General features: G+C 41.2%; 1 protein-coding gene across 1 annotated transcript in view; it reads left to right on the plus strand.

Annotated features, from left to right (window-relative positions):
- UTP20 (UTP20 small subunit processome component) overlaps window positions 1-20,805 on the plus strand; it is a 103,124-nt gene that overhangs the window by 53,756 nt on the left and 28,563 nt on the right. The window contains exons 24-38 of the mRNA XM_069973244.1: window positions 1,574-1,659; window positions 3,193-3,318; window positions 4,381-4,547; window positions 5,061-5,269; window positions 15,536-15,679; window positions 15,766-15,845; window positions 16,616-16,842; window positions 16,936-17,080; window positions 17,222-17,309; window positions 17,912-18,055; window positions 18,141-18,194; window positions 18,282-18,434; window positions 19,458-19,613; window positions 19,725-19,865; window positions 19,956-20,093. Coding sequence (XP_069829345.1) covers window positions 1,574-1,659; window positions 3,193-3,318; window positions 4,381-4,547; window positions 5,061-5,269; window positions 15,536-15,679; window positions 15,766-15,845; window positions 16,616-16,842; window positions 16,936-17,080; window positions 17,222-17,309; window positions 17,912-18,055; window positions 18,141-18,194; window positions 18,282-18,434; window positions 19,458-19,613; window positions 19,725-19,865; window positions 19,956-20,093 — 2,058 coding nt within the window. The remainder of the gene's footprint in view (window positions 1-1,573; window positions 1,660-3,192; window positions 3,319-4,380; window positions 4,548-5,060; window positions 5,270-15,535; window positions 15,680-15,765; window positions 15,846-16,615; window positions 16,843-16,935; window positions 17,081-17,221; window positions 17,310-17,911; window positions 18,056-18,140; window positions 18,195-18,281; window positions 18,435-19,457; window positions 19,614-19,724; window positions 19,866-19,955; window positions 20,094-20,805) is intronic.

A 20,805-nucleotide genomic window follows, 5' to 3' on the forward strand; every position in this document is an offset into this window, starting at 1 on the left:
ATGGTCTCCAAGCCTAGGAATTTAAGCAACGTTTGATCCATGTTCTATCAACCTCATACAGCCCACTTCTGTTCTACGAGAGCTAAGATGCACCAGCTGCATAACGAGTATTGTGAGCCGGGTGATAGCAATAGTTCACCAAACGGCTGTCCTGTAAGACTCTGCGTTGTATGCTGAAATAAAGTTTGCATCTACTAGTGAGTGCTGCTAATTCTCTGGTGTGAATTGATACCTATTGGACTGCAGAGCATTACCCAAGTGTCCATCCTAACTACAGTAGTAGAGCCAGTGTTTGCTAATCCCTGTTGGATGTGGATGGGTTATATTATAATGCCAAAGTCGATTTAGAGTTGTATGCAGATGGCTCCTGACAGCCCAATCCTATGCCAGCAAGTGTTGCTGGAACCACTAAAACACTCCTGAATTCCTGGGAATAAAACATATCTGTGATTGGCCTCTCCAAAGGAGCACACAGTATAGGTCCTTCAAGCTGGGTTTATTGGATTTTATAGCCACAGGCTGGCACATTTGTAGAAGTACTACTTAGTGTTGCTGTCCTTTGGGAAACTTTTGACATGTCAAAAGTTTTGATCGGCCTGGTTCTGAGCCTTCAGACCTGTACCGATCGGGAGAACGAGCGGGGAATTGGACCGCGCTGCAGAGCGTCCTCTCCCTGCTCTGTGTCAGCATAATCAGTCGGGCTCCATAGAGTTCCATTATAAGCCTGACTGATTACATGACAGAGGGTCGGGAAGCGTGGTCCTATCACCGCTCTATCTCCCGATCGGTATGGGTCTGAGCGATCAACACTTTTGACATGTCTCTATGACATGTCAAGTTTTGCAAAATGACAGTGACACTTTAAGCTGACACCGTTGTATAGACACCATTAGAATTATTAATATTCTTTAGGCACTGCCATTGTGTGTTGGTTGTGTTGCACTACTTCATAGGAACCACGTTGGGAAATTTCTCTAAGGTTCAGTGCTATTTTGGCCCTATTGTGGAAAAACTGTCTTTTTAATGTGGAGATAGTATTGGTAAAACAGAGCTCTGTTGTAAAGCTGTATTTAGGGCGTAGTCACATGTTTTGTTATGTCATTTTTCTGCTATGTTGCAAAAGTCAGAAGCCAGAAATTGATGGTAAATTGGCATTCTGTTGACTTTATCAGAAACATCTGTTTGATAGTAGCAATTAACAGGTGACAACTAACATGCCTGAACTTACTCTTGTAACTTTTATGGAAATGCCATGGTACGGCCATGGAAATTGACAGCACAGATATGCATGTATCCATGCTGTCAGTTTCTAGATTACTAGCAGTGCATATATACATTCTGCGCTGCTCTGTGATTCGGCATCCCACTCTCAAGCTGCCGCTGTGTCTTCAGACCTCAATGTTTTCTCTGGCTGTCAATCATTCTTAAGAAGAGCAGTCTGAAGATACAGCAGTCACCGGAAAGCAGAATCTGTTCTTTGAAAAACAGTTCATAAAAGTTAGGACTGTAGGATGTAAAGCAGAGATGTCAGGTATTTTGTGCTTGTTTAATTTTTTACCTTCTTTGTCTCCAGTTATTATGTCATCAAGATGAGAACGTACAAAAAGTTGCCTTGGATTGTGTGCTGAGCTACAGACACCCACATATTCTGCCCTACAAGTAACTTTTCTTAATTGTTTATGCTTTGGGAAATCTTAAATGAAAGGAGTTAAAGGGGCTTTGTGTATATGTTTAGCATATATGTTTTATACTCTTGAAAAGGATAAAAGCTTATATGTCAAACTGAAACTAAAAATGGATTTAGCAGAATGTCTTTCCCATTGACTTAAAGTGTCACTGTAATATTTTTTTTTTTTGCAGAAGTCAATAGTACAGGCGATTTTAAGAAGCTTTGTAATTGGGTTTATTAGGCAAATATGCCATTATCTGCATTCAAAAAGACTTTTCCCAGGTCCCCCCTCCCTCCTCTCTCTCATTCACTGCTCATTATCAGGAAATCTCGACTCTTTTACATCAGTCGAGCCTTGTGTAACCTATGAAGGAGGGGGGAGGGAGCAGAGAACAAAGGATTACACAGTGGGAGCTGTGTGAAAGCCACTATTCAGAGGTCAGAGAAGTCAGTGGTGACTTCAGTGGAGATAGCCGGTGATGTAGCTGTAAAGTAACTCTTTGTTGTCCTGTTTTGGTGCCTCATCTCCCTCCACCCCTCCCCTCTCCATAGAGAACAATGAAGACGGGGGAGAGCTTTAAACTGCTTTTTCATGATAAAAATGCATTTTTCGGGTAATAAACCCAATTACAAAGTTTCTTAAAGTCATCTGTTTTATTGATTTCTGCAAAAAAAAGTTAAAACGACAGTGGTGCTCTGGATTACGAGCATAATTCGTTCCGGGACTGTGCTTGTAAACCAAATCCACTCTTAAACCAAAGCAAATTTTCCCATAAGAAATCATTGATATGCAGACAATTGGTTCCACACCCCAAATATAATGATTTATTATTCTGAATAACATGTAAAACAGACGAACCAAACATTTAGAAACAGCAGAATATGTGATATTATAAGTTACTGTACAGTAATGGAGAGGATGGGAAACACAAGGGTGGACAGAGACTGCAGGGAGCATGAAGGAATGAGCAAGACAGATGGGGGCACATACATGCAGCACTCTCTGTCCAGGGAGAGAGAGGTTACAGCTATGGAGAGATTACCTCCACAGTCCTGTCCCCTGATGTAAGCCCCAGCCTGAGGTGGATCTTCTATGATTTAGAAGGTGAGGGAGACTTCCTGGGTCAGAGTACAGGGCTGTAGACCCCGCTATGCAGACCATGCCCCTCCTCCACTACCCCTCCCACCCAGTACAGGGAGCTCTTAATCCAAAGCAATGCTCTTAAACTAAGTCACAATTTTGAAAAACTGTGAGCTCTTAAACCAAAACACTCTTAAACCAAGTTACTCTTAAACCAAGGTACCACTGTGTGTGTATATATATATATATATATATATATATAAATATATGTGTGTGTGTGTGTGTGTTTTTGAGGGCTTTTTTTGTTGCTGGACACAATAGTGCAGAATACTACACAACTTTATACAACAGAAGAAAACAACTCATATATTACCGTATTTTGATTCTAGAATGAATTGCTTGTGTTTTATAATTTATGAAATACTGGTTTCACATCTTACAGGGAAAATTTACAAAGATTACTTGATGATAAAAAATTTAAGGAGGAAATAGTCCATTTCAGCATTTCTGAGGAGAGCTCTATAGTCAAGCCTATGCATAGAGCAGACCTTATTCCTGTGCTCATGAGGTAAGTCCTGGGTAGAGATTGACAAATGCAATAACTAGTACTGAGACCTATGACCTGTTTCCACATTCCTGCCTGTTCTGTATTAGGCCTTGGGTACATTGCAGTTTCGATCCAAAATGCTGCCCTATTTTGTCTCTTGAGATGCCAGCAACCCAATGGACTCCATTAAAATCAATGGTGTCCTTCAGGCGTTATTGGTGTATGGTGTGCAACAAAAACACCAGTGGTTTTGTTTCCGTTCTGCTCCTATAAAGGTGCAGAATAACAGAGCGAACAATGCAAATAGGCATTGAGCCTTATTTTTTAAACGAAGGAAATAATTTTAGTTGTTCATCAGCCGCTATGCCACACTGTATGGCTTCAAGACTGTAAAGTATTTGCTGTACTAAGCCCCTGGAGAAATGGGCTCCTCAAGACTTTTACTTACATTCACTCTTTGGCAAATAAAGGTGGCTAGGCTGGAAAAATGATGAACCAACTAATATGTATAGTGGACTTACATATTGCCTCGTCAGTAAAAACCACCAAACGTTAGTAGATTTAGTATTAAATGCTTGAGAGAAAAGCTAGCTTGGATCCTGGCCATTGCAGCAGGAGCCTTGCTGTATATTACAGCTAGCTTCCACTGTGAAGTGTTCTGAACCCACACCATACATGTGCCGTCTTTGTTTATTAGTGTCAAAGGCCTTAAAGTGGTTATCCAGTGTTAGAAAAGCATGGCCTCTTTTTTTCCAGAGACAACATGAGTCTTTTCTCCAGCTCAGTGGTTTGCAATGAAACCCTTCAATGAAACTGGGTTTCGAAAACCCACTCAAACTGGAGACAAGAGTGGTGTTGTCTCTGGAAGAAAATGGTCATGTTTTTCTAATGCTGATTAACCCCTTTGAATACTCAACAACATAAATCTCAACATGTTCTATTTGGTCACTACTGAGTAAACTCATTTCTTCTACAATTTAGTTACTGTAGGTTATTTAGAATAATTTGTTGTTTTTCCTCCCTTAACTGTACATTTGATTTGACACATGACACCATTATCTTTACTTTTTCTCTTCTGCATAGAATATTATATGGACGTATGAGAAGCAAAACAGGGAGCAAAACACAGGGCAAGTCAGCTGCTGGCACACGAATGTCAATTGTTCTCCGTTTCTTAGCTGGTTCCCAGTCTGAAGAAATAAGGATGTTCTTAGATCTTCTTTATGAACCAGTGAGACATCTGAAGGAAGGTATGACATTCTTTCATTTATTAATTCTTTTTATACATTATCACAATGGGCGCCACCATCTTGCATGAGCTATTTTAACAGCATTTAGAGATTTACTTTACAGCAAGACCCTATGGGACCATAGGATACAAAGGACTGGACCTGTACCATTCAAATGAATGAGAGGCTTTTGGGGGCCTCTACGGCAAATGGACATCATAAGGATTGGGGGAAAGGGGGCACAATCATCGCCTCTGTAAGCCTAGACAGATCAACACTAAGGGGGATATTTATCAAACCAGTGTAAAGTAGAATTGTCTTAGTTGCCCCTGGCAGCCAATCAGATTCCACTTTTCATTCCACACAGATTCTTGAAAAAATGAAAGGTAGGAGCGCAAAAATTGTGACTTTTCTGCACTAAACTGCAGCCATAGGGGGTTGATAAATCCCCTATGTTGTCTTAAAATGGCAGTGCTTTTTATGCCAGAATAGTATGTAACATTCTTTTGCTGATGTTGAGTTTTTACTTTGCAGGAAGCTGTCTAGCTCTGGTGCAGCAGTCTGTAGAACAGGTGGACCTCTCTAATGTTATACCTCTTGGACGACAGCACAGCCTATTCAATAGTTTGGAGTCAGTTCTTAAAAATTTAGGTCATCTGATCAGCCCATACTTACCTGAGATGCTCCAGATTTTACTTTGCATGACAGCCACTATCTCTCATATTCTTGAACAGAAGGAAAAGGTAAGGTTATTGTAAAATGTTTTGTGTTGATAATCCTGGGGTTGTAGTACTACAGTCATATAATTTCACTAAGGTTAGGTTGGGTTACATATTCTCTTTACAGGAATGCAATAATTTCTATTATTGCTCTGTGTCTGGGCTCATGCAGTTTGTATCCGGTTACTGTGCGGCGCCTGGTGTAGAGATTATATTTTAGACTATAACACAGTAGTAATTCATAAATAAGGCAATTTCTTAAAGGGAATCTTATCAGTAGGTTAGGGCATCCTAATCTGCTGATAGTACATAGTGCCTTTTAATAATTTCAGTTGAAAAAGAAAAAAGCATTTTAATAATATTAGTGAGACTATTTGGTGCATCGGGGGCAGTCCTTTACTACTTTGTGCACCGAGATGGCCGCCCACCTGCTCTTCTAGCAGCACCTCTATTGAATACTAAGGCTGCCTATCTGCAGTGGCTGCAGTGGTAGCTAGAGCAGCTGGCCCCAAACTGCCACATTAACATAGGACTGAGTTTCTTAAATGTGGTGCACTGAAGAGTCCTATTTAAGGCTAGGGCCACACTGCATTTTCGCTGTACATTTAGATGGGAAAAAAAGGTAATTTTTTTTTTTAACATACACAAAGATGTGATAGACTAAGTTTTTCTGTATGTTTAAATTAAACATTTTAAAATGATAGGGGGAAACAGATGCATAATGTAGTGTGGCCCTAGTCTAGGACACTATTGGGGGAAATTATCTATGTTTTCTATGTTTCTTTCATTAGTTTATATAACATTTAAAGAAAATGTAATTTTGTTTGTGTGTGTTTTATGTGGCAGCAGTAAAGAGTTACACGGCTCACCTGCTAGCACCAGTCGCTATGTCGGGAACTACAGGGCTACAGAAGCCCTGGTCCCAGCATAGTTAGATACCTCTAATGCTGCTGCATACAGCATTAGCAATGAACTTCCCTTAATATCTATTGTAACATTGGAATAGACATTACAATTGGGGAAACTGTCTGTCAGTAGCGCTGCAGCCGAGGTATGGTGAAGCAGAGTGAGCAATGATTGATAGCTAACCTCGCTTGCTCTGCTTCACTGTTTTGTGGCTGCAGTGCTACTGACACAGGCTGCTGCCCCAAGCCTTATTTCTGTTTTAATGCTAATATGGATAAGAATAGATATTGGGGGAGGCTCAGGATTGAGCCCTGCAGCCCTGGAGCCCTGCAGTCCTGACACTGCCACTGGTGGCAAAAAGAGGACTGTGTTGTGTTGGGGACTATTATTGCTGCCAGTCAGTAAAAACACATATACAGTAATACCTCGGTTTTCGAACGCTTTGGAGCTCGAAATGCTTGGTATTCGAACGAAAATTTACCCAGAAGAAGTGTTTGGAATTCGAACTTCGCTCGGTTTTCGAACGTTTTTCAAACGTTTTTGCGAGCGTGGATGGTGGGTTGTACCTGGCAAGTTAAGCAGTGGTGAGGCTTCACATACAGTACAGTGCTGTATAAGACTGCTGGAGTGCATATACAGTGCAGTAGTAGTAAAGGCAGTGTACCACCATCTCCCATACATTACAGTGCTTGGATGGGGGGGGGAAGCTATACAGTAAAGGATGGGTGAGAAGTTGGTGACTACTGTACTATAATTGCTGGTTCTGATGAACATTTCTTATGTTTAATGTCCTGTACAGTATAGTGCTGTTCTGTACTGTACTGTAGTGATTATACTGAGCACTTATCAGTGTAATAAATGAGTATTGCAGGTAATTATTGGTGGCTGCTGGAACCAATTAATCACATTTACATTATTTTCTATGGGAAGACACTGCTCGGTTCTCAAACTGCTTGGTTCTCAAACTGCCTTCTGGAACCAATTAAGTTCGAGAACGGAGGTACCACTGTATATTTATTTTTTACGTTTTCTTTAATAACATTCATTATAACGTAATGAAAGAAATGCAATGTAAGGGAACCTGTTTCATTGAATGCGCAGTCTGATGTGCCAGTTGTGCTAGTGCCATGTTATGAAAATATAGAAACTGAGTAAATTCTGAGCTTAGGAGTCTAGTAGTCAGTCTTACTCAATGATTCACAGTCTTACTTGTACGAGCTTTGGTACACAGATAGCTGTCAGCCACCTTTTTTTTTTTTTAGACGCAATTTGTGAAACCAACCTTAGTTCAATTTATCTCTGGCATTCAACCTCTGTAACAAGAACTCCAATACTTTTTTTGTAGAATTCACTTTACCTTGTTTTGTTTTCCCAAGTAATCCGTTCTCATAAAACGACATGTTACTTGTTCACAGAACTTTGTAGACACTATAATAAACCTCCTTACATTGATCAACATGTAATGTCCATGCTCAGAATTGTATAACTTTGTTTTTACAGCAGGTTTTCAGATTCAGTAACTCGCAGATATGTGCCTCATATGCCAGGCAGCCATTTGCCGAGTTCATTTATCGCTTCATTAGATGGCAAGGTGTTAAAAGTTCAATAAGTTAAATACCACAGGCGCAAATCTGGGTAATGATTATGGAACGCACTATAGCTAAATCAGGAAAAAGACTATTTGGTTAAATTTCCACTGGTTTTAGGGCAGGTCTTTTACTGACCCCGAGAGTTCAGATACTGAATTATTTTTTGTCTTTGCGTTTATGACCTATGAATAGGAACTTATTTACAGAGGTGCAGCTGAGCGGTTATAGGTTCTGAGAGGTCAGCTACTTATCTGACTGACACACTCCCCTCTCACAGGTGGGGCCGGGGTTCCACAACTAGTAAATCACACTCTACCCTCAAGCACGCAGCCTTGGATACAGCAGTCCTTTTAGACCCCCCCCCCCTTAACTTTTATTCTTATAAATTAAATGCAAATATAGGATGAAGATGGATGAAGCTGTTAAAAGCCAGAGTGGTCTGTCAATACAGGAAAGAGTATGAACTGTTATCGAGGATATATTTCCTCCTATGAGTCTCTTTAATAATATATACTAAGCTGCAGTCTGCAGTACTGTGTTTAACATCACACACTAAGTCCCATGCACTTTAAAATGTAATCATATAGCCCCCTCTGCTCTCCTGAGGCAACGTCATATATTATTAAAGTGTCACTGTCGTGAATTTTTTTTTTTGCAGAAATCAATAGTCCAGGCGATTTTAAGAAACTTTGTAATTGGGTTTATTATCCGAAAAATGCATTTTTATTATGAAAAAGCTGTTTGAAGCTCTCCCCCCTGTCTTCATTGTTCTCCTATGGAGAGAGCTAAACAAAAGACCAAAACAGGACAACAAAGAGTTAATCTACAAATATCTCACCCGTTATCTTCTTGGACAGTCACCAGTGACCTGTCTGAGCTCAGATTACAGCTGTCACCCAGCTCCGTGCCTGTAATCCTCTGTTATCTGCTTTCTGCTGCCGGCTAACTCCCTCCTTCCTCCTCCCCCCTCCCCTCTCCCTAGAGCAGACAGGGTACGTCTCCTGCAACAAGTCACAATTTTCAGATTTTTCAGAGTGGATGAAAAAGAGGAAGGAAGCGGGGACCTGGGAAAAGGCTTTTTACATGCAGATAATGGCAGATTTGGCTAATAAACCCAATTACAAAGTTTCTTAAAATCGCCTGGACTATTGATTTCTGCAAAAAAAAAAAAATACGACAGTGACTCTTTAACCTCTTAAGGACCCATGACGTACCGGCACGTCATGGATCACTGTCACTTAAGGACCCATGACGTGCCGGTACGTCATCCCTTTAAACGGGCGCCGCGGCCGGCCGGGTCCCGATCGGGGGAGATAGCCTGCTATAATACATAGCAGGCCATCTCTCCCTGTCGGCATGGAGGGTTGTTAACCCCCCCCATGCCGACGATCGCCGCTATTGGCTGATAAGCCCATAGCGGCGATCGGAACCTTTCCGGGCCATCGGTGGCCCGATGACCCGGAAAAAAATGGCGGTCGGTGCTGTCCGAGGACGGCACCGACCGCCATTACTGTAAAAAGTAATGGTGGTCACGGTACCACCGTCCCGATCGCCGTGAACGGCCGGCCAGCCGGCCGGCCGTTCACGGCGATCAAAGTCCCCACAAGTAATAAATACCTGCTCCGGACCCCTCAGCTAGGTAGCTGAGGGGTCCGGAGCAGGTATTTGTACATTACTCACCTGTCCCGGGGTCCTGATCGGCGTCTTCCGGGTTCCCGGCGTCCACTTCCTCTTGTTGGGACTTCGGCTTCTTCCGTGAGTCCCGATCGTCTCTTTCCGGCTCCAGCGTCGTCTATTTTCGTATTTTTCCGGCTCCAGCGTCGTCTATTTTCGGATCTTGCGCTCTGCTGCCCCCTAGCGGCTGATAAGTGTAATACACGTATCAGCCACTACAGGGATGTTCAGAATGTAGTAAAAAAAAAAAAATTTTTCCCAATTTTTTTTTTTTCTATTTTCCGCACCCTATCGCCGCTGAGTGTTGATCAGCATCGCACGAAAGTGCGCTGCTAATCAGCAACTCCTCCTTTTTGGCGTAGGGTGTTTTTTTTTTATATCCTACTGCCACGGTCTGCTTATAAGTGCCGAACATAAGTGCGGCATTCATCAGCAACACCATTTTTGGCGTAGGTTTTTTTTGTATACTTACTGTAAAAAACACGTAAAAAAACACTACATTACACCACACTACATTGAATAAAGTTTTACACTACACCACTACATACCCCATATACCAATCCCCATATAAAGATGGCCCCCAGGGTGTTTTCGGTATCGGACGCTTACGTTATTATTGCCTCCGACACCGAAACAGCCAGTGAGGATGAATGGGGGGGTCCTTTGTTCCTCCATTCATCCTCATCCTCCTCATCATCCAGTGACGTGTCTGGGAGTAGCGTAGCGTACGCTGCCCCCCAGACACGTCTTTTCCGCCAGTACCGTCCCAATAAGAGATGACGGTATGGCGTGAAATTCTACAAACTCTGTGAGAGTACCTCAGGGTACACTTACAGATTTAGGGTACGTGCACACTGCGGAATGGCGAAGGATAACCCTTCGTGCATTCCGCAGCTGGCACCCGCCGGCGGACTGATGCAGGGGCGCGTCTCCGCCTGTGTCATAGACTCTATCCTATGCATGGGCGGATTCCATTATCCGTCATTCCATCAACACGTTGGACGCAGAGCGGAATCCGCCCGTGCATAGAATGGAGTCTACGACACGGACGGAGACGTGCGCCTGCATCAGTCCGCCGGCGGGTGCCAACTGCGGAATGCACAAAGGGTTATCCTTCGCGATTCCGCAGTGTGCACGTACCCTTAGAGTGTATGAAGGAAGGGACACTCGAATCCAGCCGCCAGATGCCCCCCCCCCATCCTCGGAGTTAGTGGGAAGATCGTCCGGGAACTGATCTTCCCACTGCTGGATAAAGGTCACCACCACCCGTACGGGGATAACCTTTATACCAGCACCCCCTCTTCCGGTCCCTCGCTGCCCGAGCTACTGTAGCTTGCGGCACGATCCGAACATATCAGAAGTAGTAATAGAGCCCTAATATTTAGCAGCCATGGAGCGGACCCAGCGCTTCTGGATATGAAGGACCCCGGATCGCACCAGGACAACATTTTCCAGGTGACGTCCCCCACACTGGAGAACAGGAGACCCCAGAAGAAGCACAGAGTGTGGCGTATCAGGGGGATCAGGAAGGACACCATTTACCAGTGTGACACCTGTCCTGATCCCCCCGGCCTCTGCATACTGGATCGCTCCAAGGCGCACTACACGTCATTGGGGTTCTACATTATCTAAATTCTGTCCCTTATTCCTATTTCAGGGGTCACGTTGATCCAGGGATTATTCTGATCGCCATTATGGAGTCAGGAAGGAATTTTTCCCCTGTGATGAGGCTACTGTCGTCTGCCTCACGAGGGGTTTTTGCCTTCCTCTGGATCAACACAGGTTGAATTTGATGGACACCTGTCATTTCCAACCTTATAAACTAATAATTGGCCTAATACCCCCAAATAAATTAGAATTGTCCCTTTTTCCCAGCTAAGTAGGTATGGACGCCATTCCCATTAGAGGAGGCCATGATGCAATTACAAAGCCTCTGTGCGGCCAGGACAGTAGAAACCCCCCACAAGTGACCCCATTCTGGAAACTACACCCCATAAGGAATCTAACAAGTGGGGCAGCGGGTATATGGCCCCCTGGTGACGGCCACATTTGGGACGTGAAAATGAAAAAAATGGTATTTTTTATTTTCACGGCACATGTCCTACACATGTGCCCATCACTAGTGGGGTCCATATGCTCACTGCACCCCTTGTTAGATTCCTTATGGGGTGTAGTTTCCAGAATGGGGTCACTTGTCGGGGGTTTCTACTGTTCTGGCAGCACAGGAGCTTTGTAATTGCGACATGGCCTCCATCCCCCATTCCAGCCTCTAAATGGCGCTCTGTCCTTTTGGTGACTTGCCCTGTGCCCATATGGCAAATTATGTCCACATGTGGGGTATTTTCGTACTCAGGGGAAACTACCCTACACGTTTTGTGTTCATTTTCTTTTTTAACCCCTTGTGGAAATGGAAAAAAATCAAGGCTAGACCAACATTTAGTGTAATTTTTTTAAAATTTTTACTCTAAATCATTGATCTTGTCTTGATTTTTTCATTTTCACAAGGGGTTAAAAGATAAAAAAAAACACAATGTGTAGAGCAATTTCCCCTGAGTACGGAAATACCCCACATGTGGACATAAAGCGCCATGCGGGTGCAGGGTAAGCCTCCAAAGGGAAGGTGCGCCATTTGGTTTTTGAAGGCTGGATTTGGATGGAATGGATTTCGAGGGGCCATGTTGCATTCAAAAGGCCCCTGTGTTGCCAAGACAGTTAAACCCCCCACAAGTGACCCTATTATGGAAACTACACCCCTCAAGGAATGTAACAAGGGGTGTAGTCAGCATATGGACCCCACTGGTGACGGGCACAAATGTGGAACAATGTGGCGTGAAAATGAAATATTAAATTTTTTACACTATAATGTTGGTCTAGCCTTGAATTTATCATTTTCACAAGGGGTTAAAAGAGAAAAAAACACACAAAATGTGTAGAGCAATTTCCCCCGAGTCCGTAAATACCCCACATGTGGACATAAAGCGCCATGTGGGTGCAGGGCAAGCCTCCGAAGGGAAGGAGCGCCATTTGGATTTTAGAGGTTGGATTTGGCTAGAATGGATGATGAACGCCATGTCGCATTTACAGAGCCCTTGTGCTGCCAAAACACTGTAAACCCCCCACAAGTGACCCCATTCTGGAAACTACACCCCTCAAGGAATCTAACAAGGGGTGCAGTGAGGATATGGACCCCTGGATGACGGGCACATTTGTGCCATGAAAGTGAAAAAATGAAAATTTTCACTTTCACGTCACATTTTTCCACATTTGTGCCCGTCACCAGTGGGGTCCATATGCTCACTGCACCCCTTGTTAGATTCCTTGAGGGGTGTAGTTTCCAGAATGGGGTCACTTGTGGGGGGTTTCCAGTGTCTTGGCAGCACGAGGGCTCTGTAAATGCGACATGGCCCTTGAAATCCATTCCAGTGAAATCCAGCTTCCAAAAGCCAATTGGCGCTCCTTCCCTTTGGAGGCTCGTCCTGCGCCCGCTTGGCACTTTATGTCCACATGTGGGGTATTTCCGTACTCGGGAGAAACTGTGCTACATGTTTTGTGTTTTTTTTTTTCCTTTTATCCCTTTGTGAAAATGAAAAATTGAAGGCTAGAACAACATTTTAGTGTAAAAAATACTTTAGTCTTTTTTCAAGCCATATTGTTTGGAAAATCTGTGAAGCACCTGTGGGGTCCAGATGCTCACCGCACCCCTTGTTACATTCCTTGAGGGGTGTAGTTTTCTAAATGGTGTCCCTTTAGGGGTGTTTTTTAGGTTTTGGCACCCCAGAGCCTCTGCCAACCTGAAGTGGTACAGTCAAAAATGACCAAAAATAACGGAGCCATTGAAATTCACTAGGCGCTCCCTTATATCTGAGGCTTGTGGTTGCGTCAAATAGCGCAATAGGGCCACATATGGGGTATTTCTATAAACTGCAGAAATGGGGCAATCAATATTGGGGTGCATTTCTCTGGTAATAGGTTTATAATTATGAAAAATATTGGATTACAATAAAATCTCTGCACAGAAAATTAAAATTTTCAAATTTCTTACACACTTAGCTTTTATTTCTGTGACTCCCCTAAAGGGTTAAAAAACTTTCTGGATGTGCTTTTGCAGAGTTTAGGGGGTGCAGTTTCTGAAATGGGGTGCTTCGTGAGGCTTTCTAACACACAGTCCCCTCAAATACACTTTAAACCTGAACAGTTCCCTAAAAATATCTGATTTTGAAATTTTACTGAAAATTTGGAAATTTGCTGCTAATGTTTTAAGCTTCCTATTGTCTAAAAAAAATGAAATATAGTTTAATAAATGCCGCCAACATAAAGTAGACATGTTGCTAATGCTATTTAATATATAATTTATGTGGTATAACCATTTTCTGTATAAGCAGAAAAGTTTTAAAGTTGGAAAAATGCATTTTTTCACAATTTTTCACGCTATTTTGGGTTTTTTCATAAAGATTCGTTATAAGTATCGACTCCAATTTACAAGAAATGTGAAGTACAATATGTCACGAGAAAACAATCTCAGAATCAGCCGGATAGGTAAAAGCATCCCGAAGTTATTAATGAATAAAGTGACACTGGTCAAATTCATAAAATTTGCTCCGGTCCTTAAGGCCATTTCAGGCTCTGTCCTTAAGGGGTTAAAGAGACTTATAGGAGGAAACATTTCCCCAATAACAGTTCATTCTCTTTCCTGTATTAACAGACCACTGTGGGTGTGATATGGTTGTAACTATCTTCATCCAATATTTACCTTTAATCTATAAGAATAAAAGTTAAGTTTTAAGGGGGTTTTCTAAAAGGGGTATAGTACTCTAGGCCGTCAGCTACTTCAGACTCAATCTGCTAAACCAAAGTGAGAGCTTATCAGACTTGTATAGCAATGATGGGAATGTAAAACTGTCTGTACTGCCTCCTTGTAAATAACAGGACCCATGCTCATTCCCCTCCCGCCCTGACTTCCAGATCTTCTGGTCATCAGAAGCTGTCAGGAGTTAAATGTGAAGGTATTACCTATGTATTTTTTTATCTAATTAGAGCCAGATACTAAAACATGTTTATTTTTTATTTTATTTCATTGTTTGCACATTACAATAGGGGCGATTATATTGCCTGAACTTTTATGCACAGCATTTAGAGGTATACTTTACAGCAGCCTCATCGACAATGGAAACAAAGCAGAGGTCATTATGAAATTGTGAAGAAAAGAGATAAGGGGAGAGCACAAACGTAGAAACATAGAAGATTGTCGACAGAAAAAACCTGGGGGGAGATTTATCAAAGGGTGTAAAATTTAGACTGCTGCAAACTGGCCACAGCAACCAATCACAGCTCAGCATTCCTTTCACCAGAGCTGGAAGCTGAGCTGTAATTGGTTGCTATGCCCCAGTCTAAATTTTACACCCTTTGATAAATCTCCCCCCTAGTCTTTTTAGTCTGCCCTTTTAGTATTTCCTTTCTTATTATCTTAGTATATTGGTTATAGCAATCTTAGGTTATAATAGATTTACCTACCACATCTGCTGGAAGTTTGTTCCAAGCATCTACTTACTACTTTTTAAGTAAAAGTATTATTGTCTTATGTTGCTTCTGATCTTACTGAATTACTGACAAGACAAAGAGGCCGTGTACAATTCTACTGAGAAGAGCTTATATGACTATATTGTACTTTAATATGGCTCGATAATGGTAATCTGAAATAACCCTAGAGAGTCATCTGCTCTCAGCCCCTCTAATCAGCTGGTGGTCATACATCTACATGGATGAGTGATCCCTGCTATTGTTCAGGCTAGACAATAAGACATAGGGGGAGATTTATCAAACTGGTATAAAGTAGAATTGGCTTAGTTGCCCCTAGCAACCAATCAGATTCCACTTTTCATTTTTCAAAGAATCTGTGAGGAATAAAAGGTGGAATCTGATTGGTTGGTAGGGACAACTGAGCTAGGTTTACTTTACACCAGTTTCATAATCCTCCCCCATAGTGTGCTGGAAGCAGCCTCTTCTCATTCATTGGGTGTTTTTTTTTTCTTGACTAGACTAAAAATACTTATTGTTTTCTAGTGTAATAAAATTGTTAATAAAAATGTGGTTCCAGATTCATGTAGTTATTTTTCTTTCTTAGATACAACTTAGGTGTATTAATCCGCTTAAAAATCTGAGGCGCCTGGGAATGAAACGCATAGTAGAATTTTTTACTGATTTTGAAACCTACCCATTCTCGGCAGAGGAGATTGATGCTGTGTTTTATGCTGTGATTTGGCCTCAGGTAAATATAACTTTAATAGCATAAGTTAATTGAGAATTGATGTATGTGTTTAAGAATGATGTAAATTCTGGTATTTTATATTCCAGATTTGCAGGCTTGCTTTGGAAAGTCAGCATTATCCTTCTTTTGCTCTGAGGCTAATTCACATTTGGAGCCAGTCTTCCAGGTAATACAGTTGCACCAAGAAATAGGTGTAATATATTGGTGAAATCTGTTTTCTCTACCAAATTTTTTGCGTTAAAGGGAAAATTTTTGGATAAATGTCAGCGGCTTTTCAAGTGGATAGACTACCAAGGCCTGATTCGTAAGGGTTAGATCGCTGTAATCCATGTACAGCTGAGTAGAGACAAACTGATACAGCACTTTACTGTTCATATGCTGGGGTTGTACCTCCACACTAATCAGATGGTGGTGTCATAGTGATGTGTCACCACTGTTGTCCTGGAACAACTTTGTAAGGGAATGTGTCTTCAGAAAATGAGCCATAAGGCCTTATTCCTATGTTCTGTGCACAGTCTGTATATACGGACGGTGTGCCATGGAGCGAATCTTTGCTTAAATCTTTGCTTTACTGTACTGGCACAGCTGCGTGGCTGTTTCATTATAGCTACCGGCATCATAATAATACATGATGCCAGGAGCTCTGTTAATCTGTTCTGCTGCATACTGTCCATATACTGTATATTAACTGTGCACTGAATGGGTGGGGAAATGAGGCCTAAGTGTTATTTTCAAGTTGTTTTAAAGAATAGGCACACCAGCTTATACAATACATAATGACCATGAAGTTTAATAACTCTAGTAAAAAAATATATCCTCCATTGTTGCAAATAAGAATTAAGTTAAGTTCCAACTAAAATCTGCCCTTATGTGTATTAATAATGGGAATTATGTGAATGTTATAAGTTTTTTTTTTTTTTTTTTCTTTTTCTAAAGGTTTTTTCCCTTACTTGCTAAACAAAAGCCTGGGCAGCCGGAGTTTGATTTATTACTCAATGCCTATGCTCTGCTATCCACCAAAAATTTATCAGATATAGTGGCGGGTGTAATCATAGATGTAACTACTAATCTACTGAAAAGCTTGGACTCTGAAGAAACAGAAAGTCTCCCTCCTTTGGTTGTCAATGACTGTGTTGTTCAAGATGTCACAAATATCGGTGATGGTAAGGAAGAAGTCTATGTATTTCTATTTTTGTCTATGCACTCCATGTAGTAACCTCCCCCATATTGATGTGTGGATATCTTGTTGAATTTAGAGTGCCCAACTTTTGGGGTGAAGCTGGTGTTGCCACACGTGCCTGTGCTTCTCCAGTATCTCTGTAAGAGCATGCTGAATGTAGAAAAAATTAAAAAGAAGAAATTTAGTGAACAAGTCAGCAAGGAGCTCAGCATTCTGTCAAAGTAAGTAAATTTTAAGGCGATTAATGGCACATCATAAAGATTTGGGGTAACTTAGATTTTTCATGTAATATGGGTGCACCCTAACATAGGTATTAAAAAATCCAAAAGAGAATCCAATAAAGTTTTGTCTTTAACCCACAGGATTAGCAAATTTATTCAAGACAAAGAACAGAGTAATCAACTCATAGGGCTTCTTATATCCTACCTGCATAAAGGTACCTTGGCTCAGGTAAGTGATAGGTTGTATAAAAAAATTTTTTGTGTGTGTGTGTGCAGAGTACCCCAACATGGAAAGCTAAATGATTTAGACACGTAAGGCACACTACGCTTTTACAATCGTTTTTTTTTTTTTTTAAACTGATGCAATTGTGTGCATCCGTTTTGATCCGTTTTTCCATTGATTTCCATTATACAAAAAAAAAAAAAAAAAGCACCAAAACGGATTTGTTTTATTCAACAGACACAAAAATGAGGTTAACTACGTTTTTTAGTACGTTAAAAAAACTGATCCGTTCTTTATTTTAGAATGGCAGTCAATGGAAAAACGCATCAAAATGGATGCACACAATTGCATCAGTTTTTTTTTCTTTTTTTTTTTGCAAAAAAAACGATTGCAAAAACGTGGTGTGAACGTTTTTCAAGCTGCTTGGCGCGAATGAGTTGGATGGTTTTGGGGAGCTGAATGTTTAGCAATTAGGTCAATTATTTAAGAAGATTACAGTTGCATTATGGTTAAGCTAACAATTTTAGCTCAGAATTGTACTTAGGGATGGGGTTCATGCAATACATGGTGAAAAACAAGCTTAACACATCAGGTTCTTTTACTATTAGGACACAGAAGTGGACATCTTGGAGACTGTGCAGAACTTGCTAAGACACTGTCTAAAACCTACAAGCTTTTTAAAGCCACTAGCCAAACTATTTGCTGTAATGCAGAATAAATTGTCTCGGCAGACACTTTGTACTACGTTTCAGGTACAGTATGTGTTTAGTGGTGTTGCTTCTTCTCTGCTCCTGCTTTACATAATATTTAGTTGTTCTTGTTGAATTTGTATTTCAGGTCCTCTCAGAACTTGATCCTAAGTTACAGTATATCACTGATGTTGCTGCCAAGGTTTGTAAGCCTTTTGCTTTTGAAAGATCCTTCTTTTTCTATGATAAAGATGGGCTTGAACATATTTTTCTATTATTTCTTACACAGTTGAATGCATTTGATCAGAGACATTTGGATGATATACACTTTGACGTCAGATTAACAGCCTTCCAAGAAGCAACCTCCTTTGTCAAAGAGATGAAATCTATAGATGTGAACTACATTCTTTCAATTATGCACAACTGCTTCTACACAATCCAGGTACATCTTACGCCTCCACTTTACTGTAAGATATATATATATCTATATCTATATATATATATATATATATATATATATATATATATATATATAGATATATATATATTTTTTATTAGCGTGTGAAATAAAATGTAAGCCAGCTCCTTAGTCTTTGTAAGGCTTATAGCATTACATTTCAGCATATACAGTGGTGCCTAGGATTACGAGCATAATTTGTTCCAGGACGGTGCTTGTAATCCAAATCACTCTTAAACCAAAGCAAAGTTTCTCATAAAAATAGCAGTTTGTAGATACAGGATGGAGCTGCATATCCCCATAATGCAGTAGTGTAGTACAACAGGCTAGAATAGAGAAGCAGGGCTGCTGTCAGAGGTCTGTGTGGTCATGACCACAATGGGGAAGGGGTGTGTTCAGCATGGACCAATCAAGAAGTGAAAATCACAGAGCTGTGCAGGAGGGCAGTGACAGAAACTTTTCTATACAGCAGTGTATAGCTGAGTGTAAGTGCAGGCACATTATAGGAGCAGTGTGTATAGCTGATTGTAAGTGCAGGCAGGTTATAGCAGGAATGGAGAGAATGGGAAATGCAAGTGCTGACACAGACTTCAGGGAGGAATGAGCAGGATATAGGGTTAGCAAAGTATAGCAGCGCTCTGTCCCAGAAAGGGGTTACAGCTATAAAGAAATTACCTCCACAGTCCTGTCCCCTGATGAAATCCCGAGCCTGAAGTGGATCTGCTATGATTCGGAAGGTGAGGGAGACTTCCTGGGTCAGAGTACAGTGCTGTAGACCAGGTTATGCAGACCATACCCCTCCCCGACTTTCCCTCCCACCCAGTACAGGGAGCTCTTAAACCAAAGCAATGCTCTTCAAGCAAGTTAAAATTTTGAAAAACTGTGAGCTCTTCTTGCAAAACGCTCTCAATCCAAGTTACTCTTAAACCAAGGTACCACTGCATTTACTTTGTGTTTTTTTTCCAATCATGGTAAAGCTTGACAATGTTTTATGTTTTTATGTTTCAGCTTGGCGATATGTCTTTGAGTGACAATGCAGGGCTTTTCCTTACCAGTGTTATGAAGCAGCTGGCCGCAGTAAAGCATAGAGAGGAGGACTACCGGGAGATAATTCAGCGAACTCTGCTTGAGAGTTTGAAGAATGGGCTTAAAAGTAAAGTTGAGGTATGTACTGCTTGATCAATCTCCCCAATAGTATATAAAAAAAATAGTTGCATTCACTGTTAAATAATTTTGGACCGTCCAAGATATGATTGTCTTTTAATCTTTTACCAGACTGTTCAGCAGGATTACACTACTTTGCTGTCTAATTTGATCCGAACATTTCCTGAGCACCCAGAGTTCTCTGATTTGGTTCAGCTAACAGATTACAATGATCCTGAAATGGACTTCTTTGAAAATATGAAACATATTCAGGTATCTGTAGTGTTTATAGTCTGTTGGTTTTTTTTTTTTTTTTTAAAGAGGACCAAACTTGTAATTTATTGGTATTTTTTGTCTGTGTAGATCCACAGGAGAGCACGAGCTTTGAGAAAACTAGCGAAAAATTTAACAGAAGGCAATGTAGTGCTGTCATCTAAATCCCTGCAAAACTACATAATGCCATATGCAACCAGCACTATTTTTGATGAGAAAATGCATAAGGTATGTAGTAGTTATAGATATTCATTCATTTTGTTGTTGCTGGGATTGGTTTTTGTGTGCTTTGACTATCTGAGCCTATTAAATTTGTATGTCTTATCCTCTAGATAAGCCATTAGTAATCAGTACTGTTTACCGGTTCTTGCCCTTAATAACACCTTATTAGTAGTAGTTGTGGTGAAAGACACTGCAGTCTTGTCCCATTCACTTAGGCTGCATTCACACGTTCCGGGAAGTTGTCCGTGCTAACGGATCCGTGCGCACGGACAATTTTACAGCCCATTGCTTTCTATTGGGCCATTCAGATGTTCCGTGATTTCACGGATCCGTGATCCGTTCCGTTAAAAAATAGGACATGTCATTACTCGGAACGGATGCACGGAAAGGATTCCCCATAGAAATCAATGAGATCCGTGTATTTTTCACGGATGTACACGGATGTGTTCATCCGTGAAAAACACGGATGTGATGTAATCAATGTAATTTGAAATGCTTTAACACAGATCCATGAAAAAAACAGACACGGATGCAAAACTGATGAAAAACTGACTGTTTTGCACGGATCACGGAGGTTGCTGCTGGACCACAATCGCGGACCGGGAAGAACACTGAACGTGTGAATGCAGCCTAAGAATACAAAATTGCTGCACTTTCTGATATCCCCACTATTAATAGTGTGGAGTTTGCCAGGACAAGTGCTGGTAAAGATTAGAAG

The sequence above is a fragment of the Dendropsophus ebraccatus genome, chromosome 1 (assembly GCF_027789765.1).
Source record: "Dendropsophus ebraccatus isolate aDenEbr1 chromosome 1, aDenEbr1.pat, whole genome shotgun sequence".
Classification (NCBI taxonomy): Eukaryota; Metazoa; Chordata; class Amphibia; order Anura; family Hylidae; genus Dendropsophus; species Dendropsophus ebraccatus.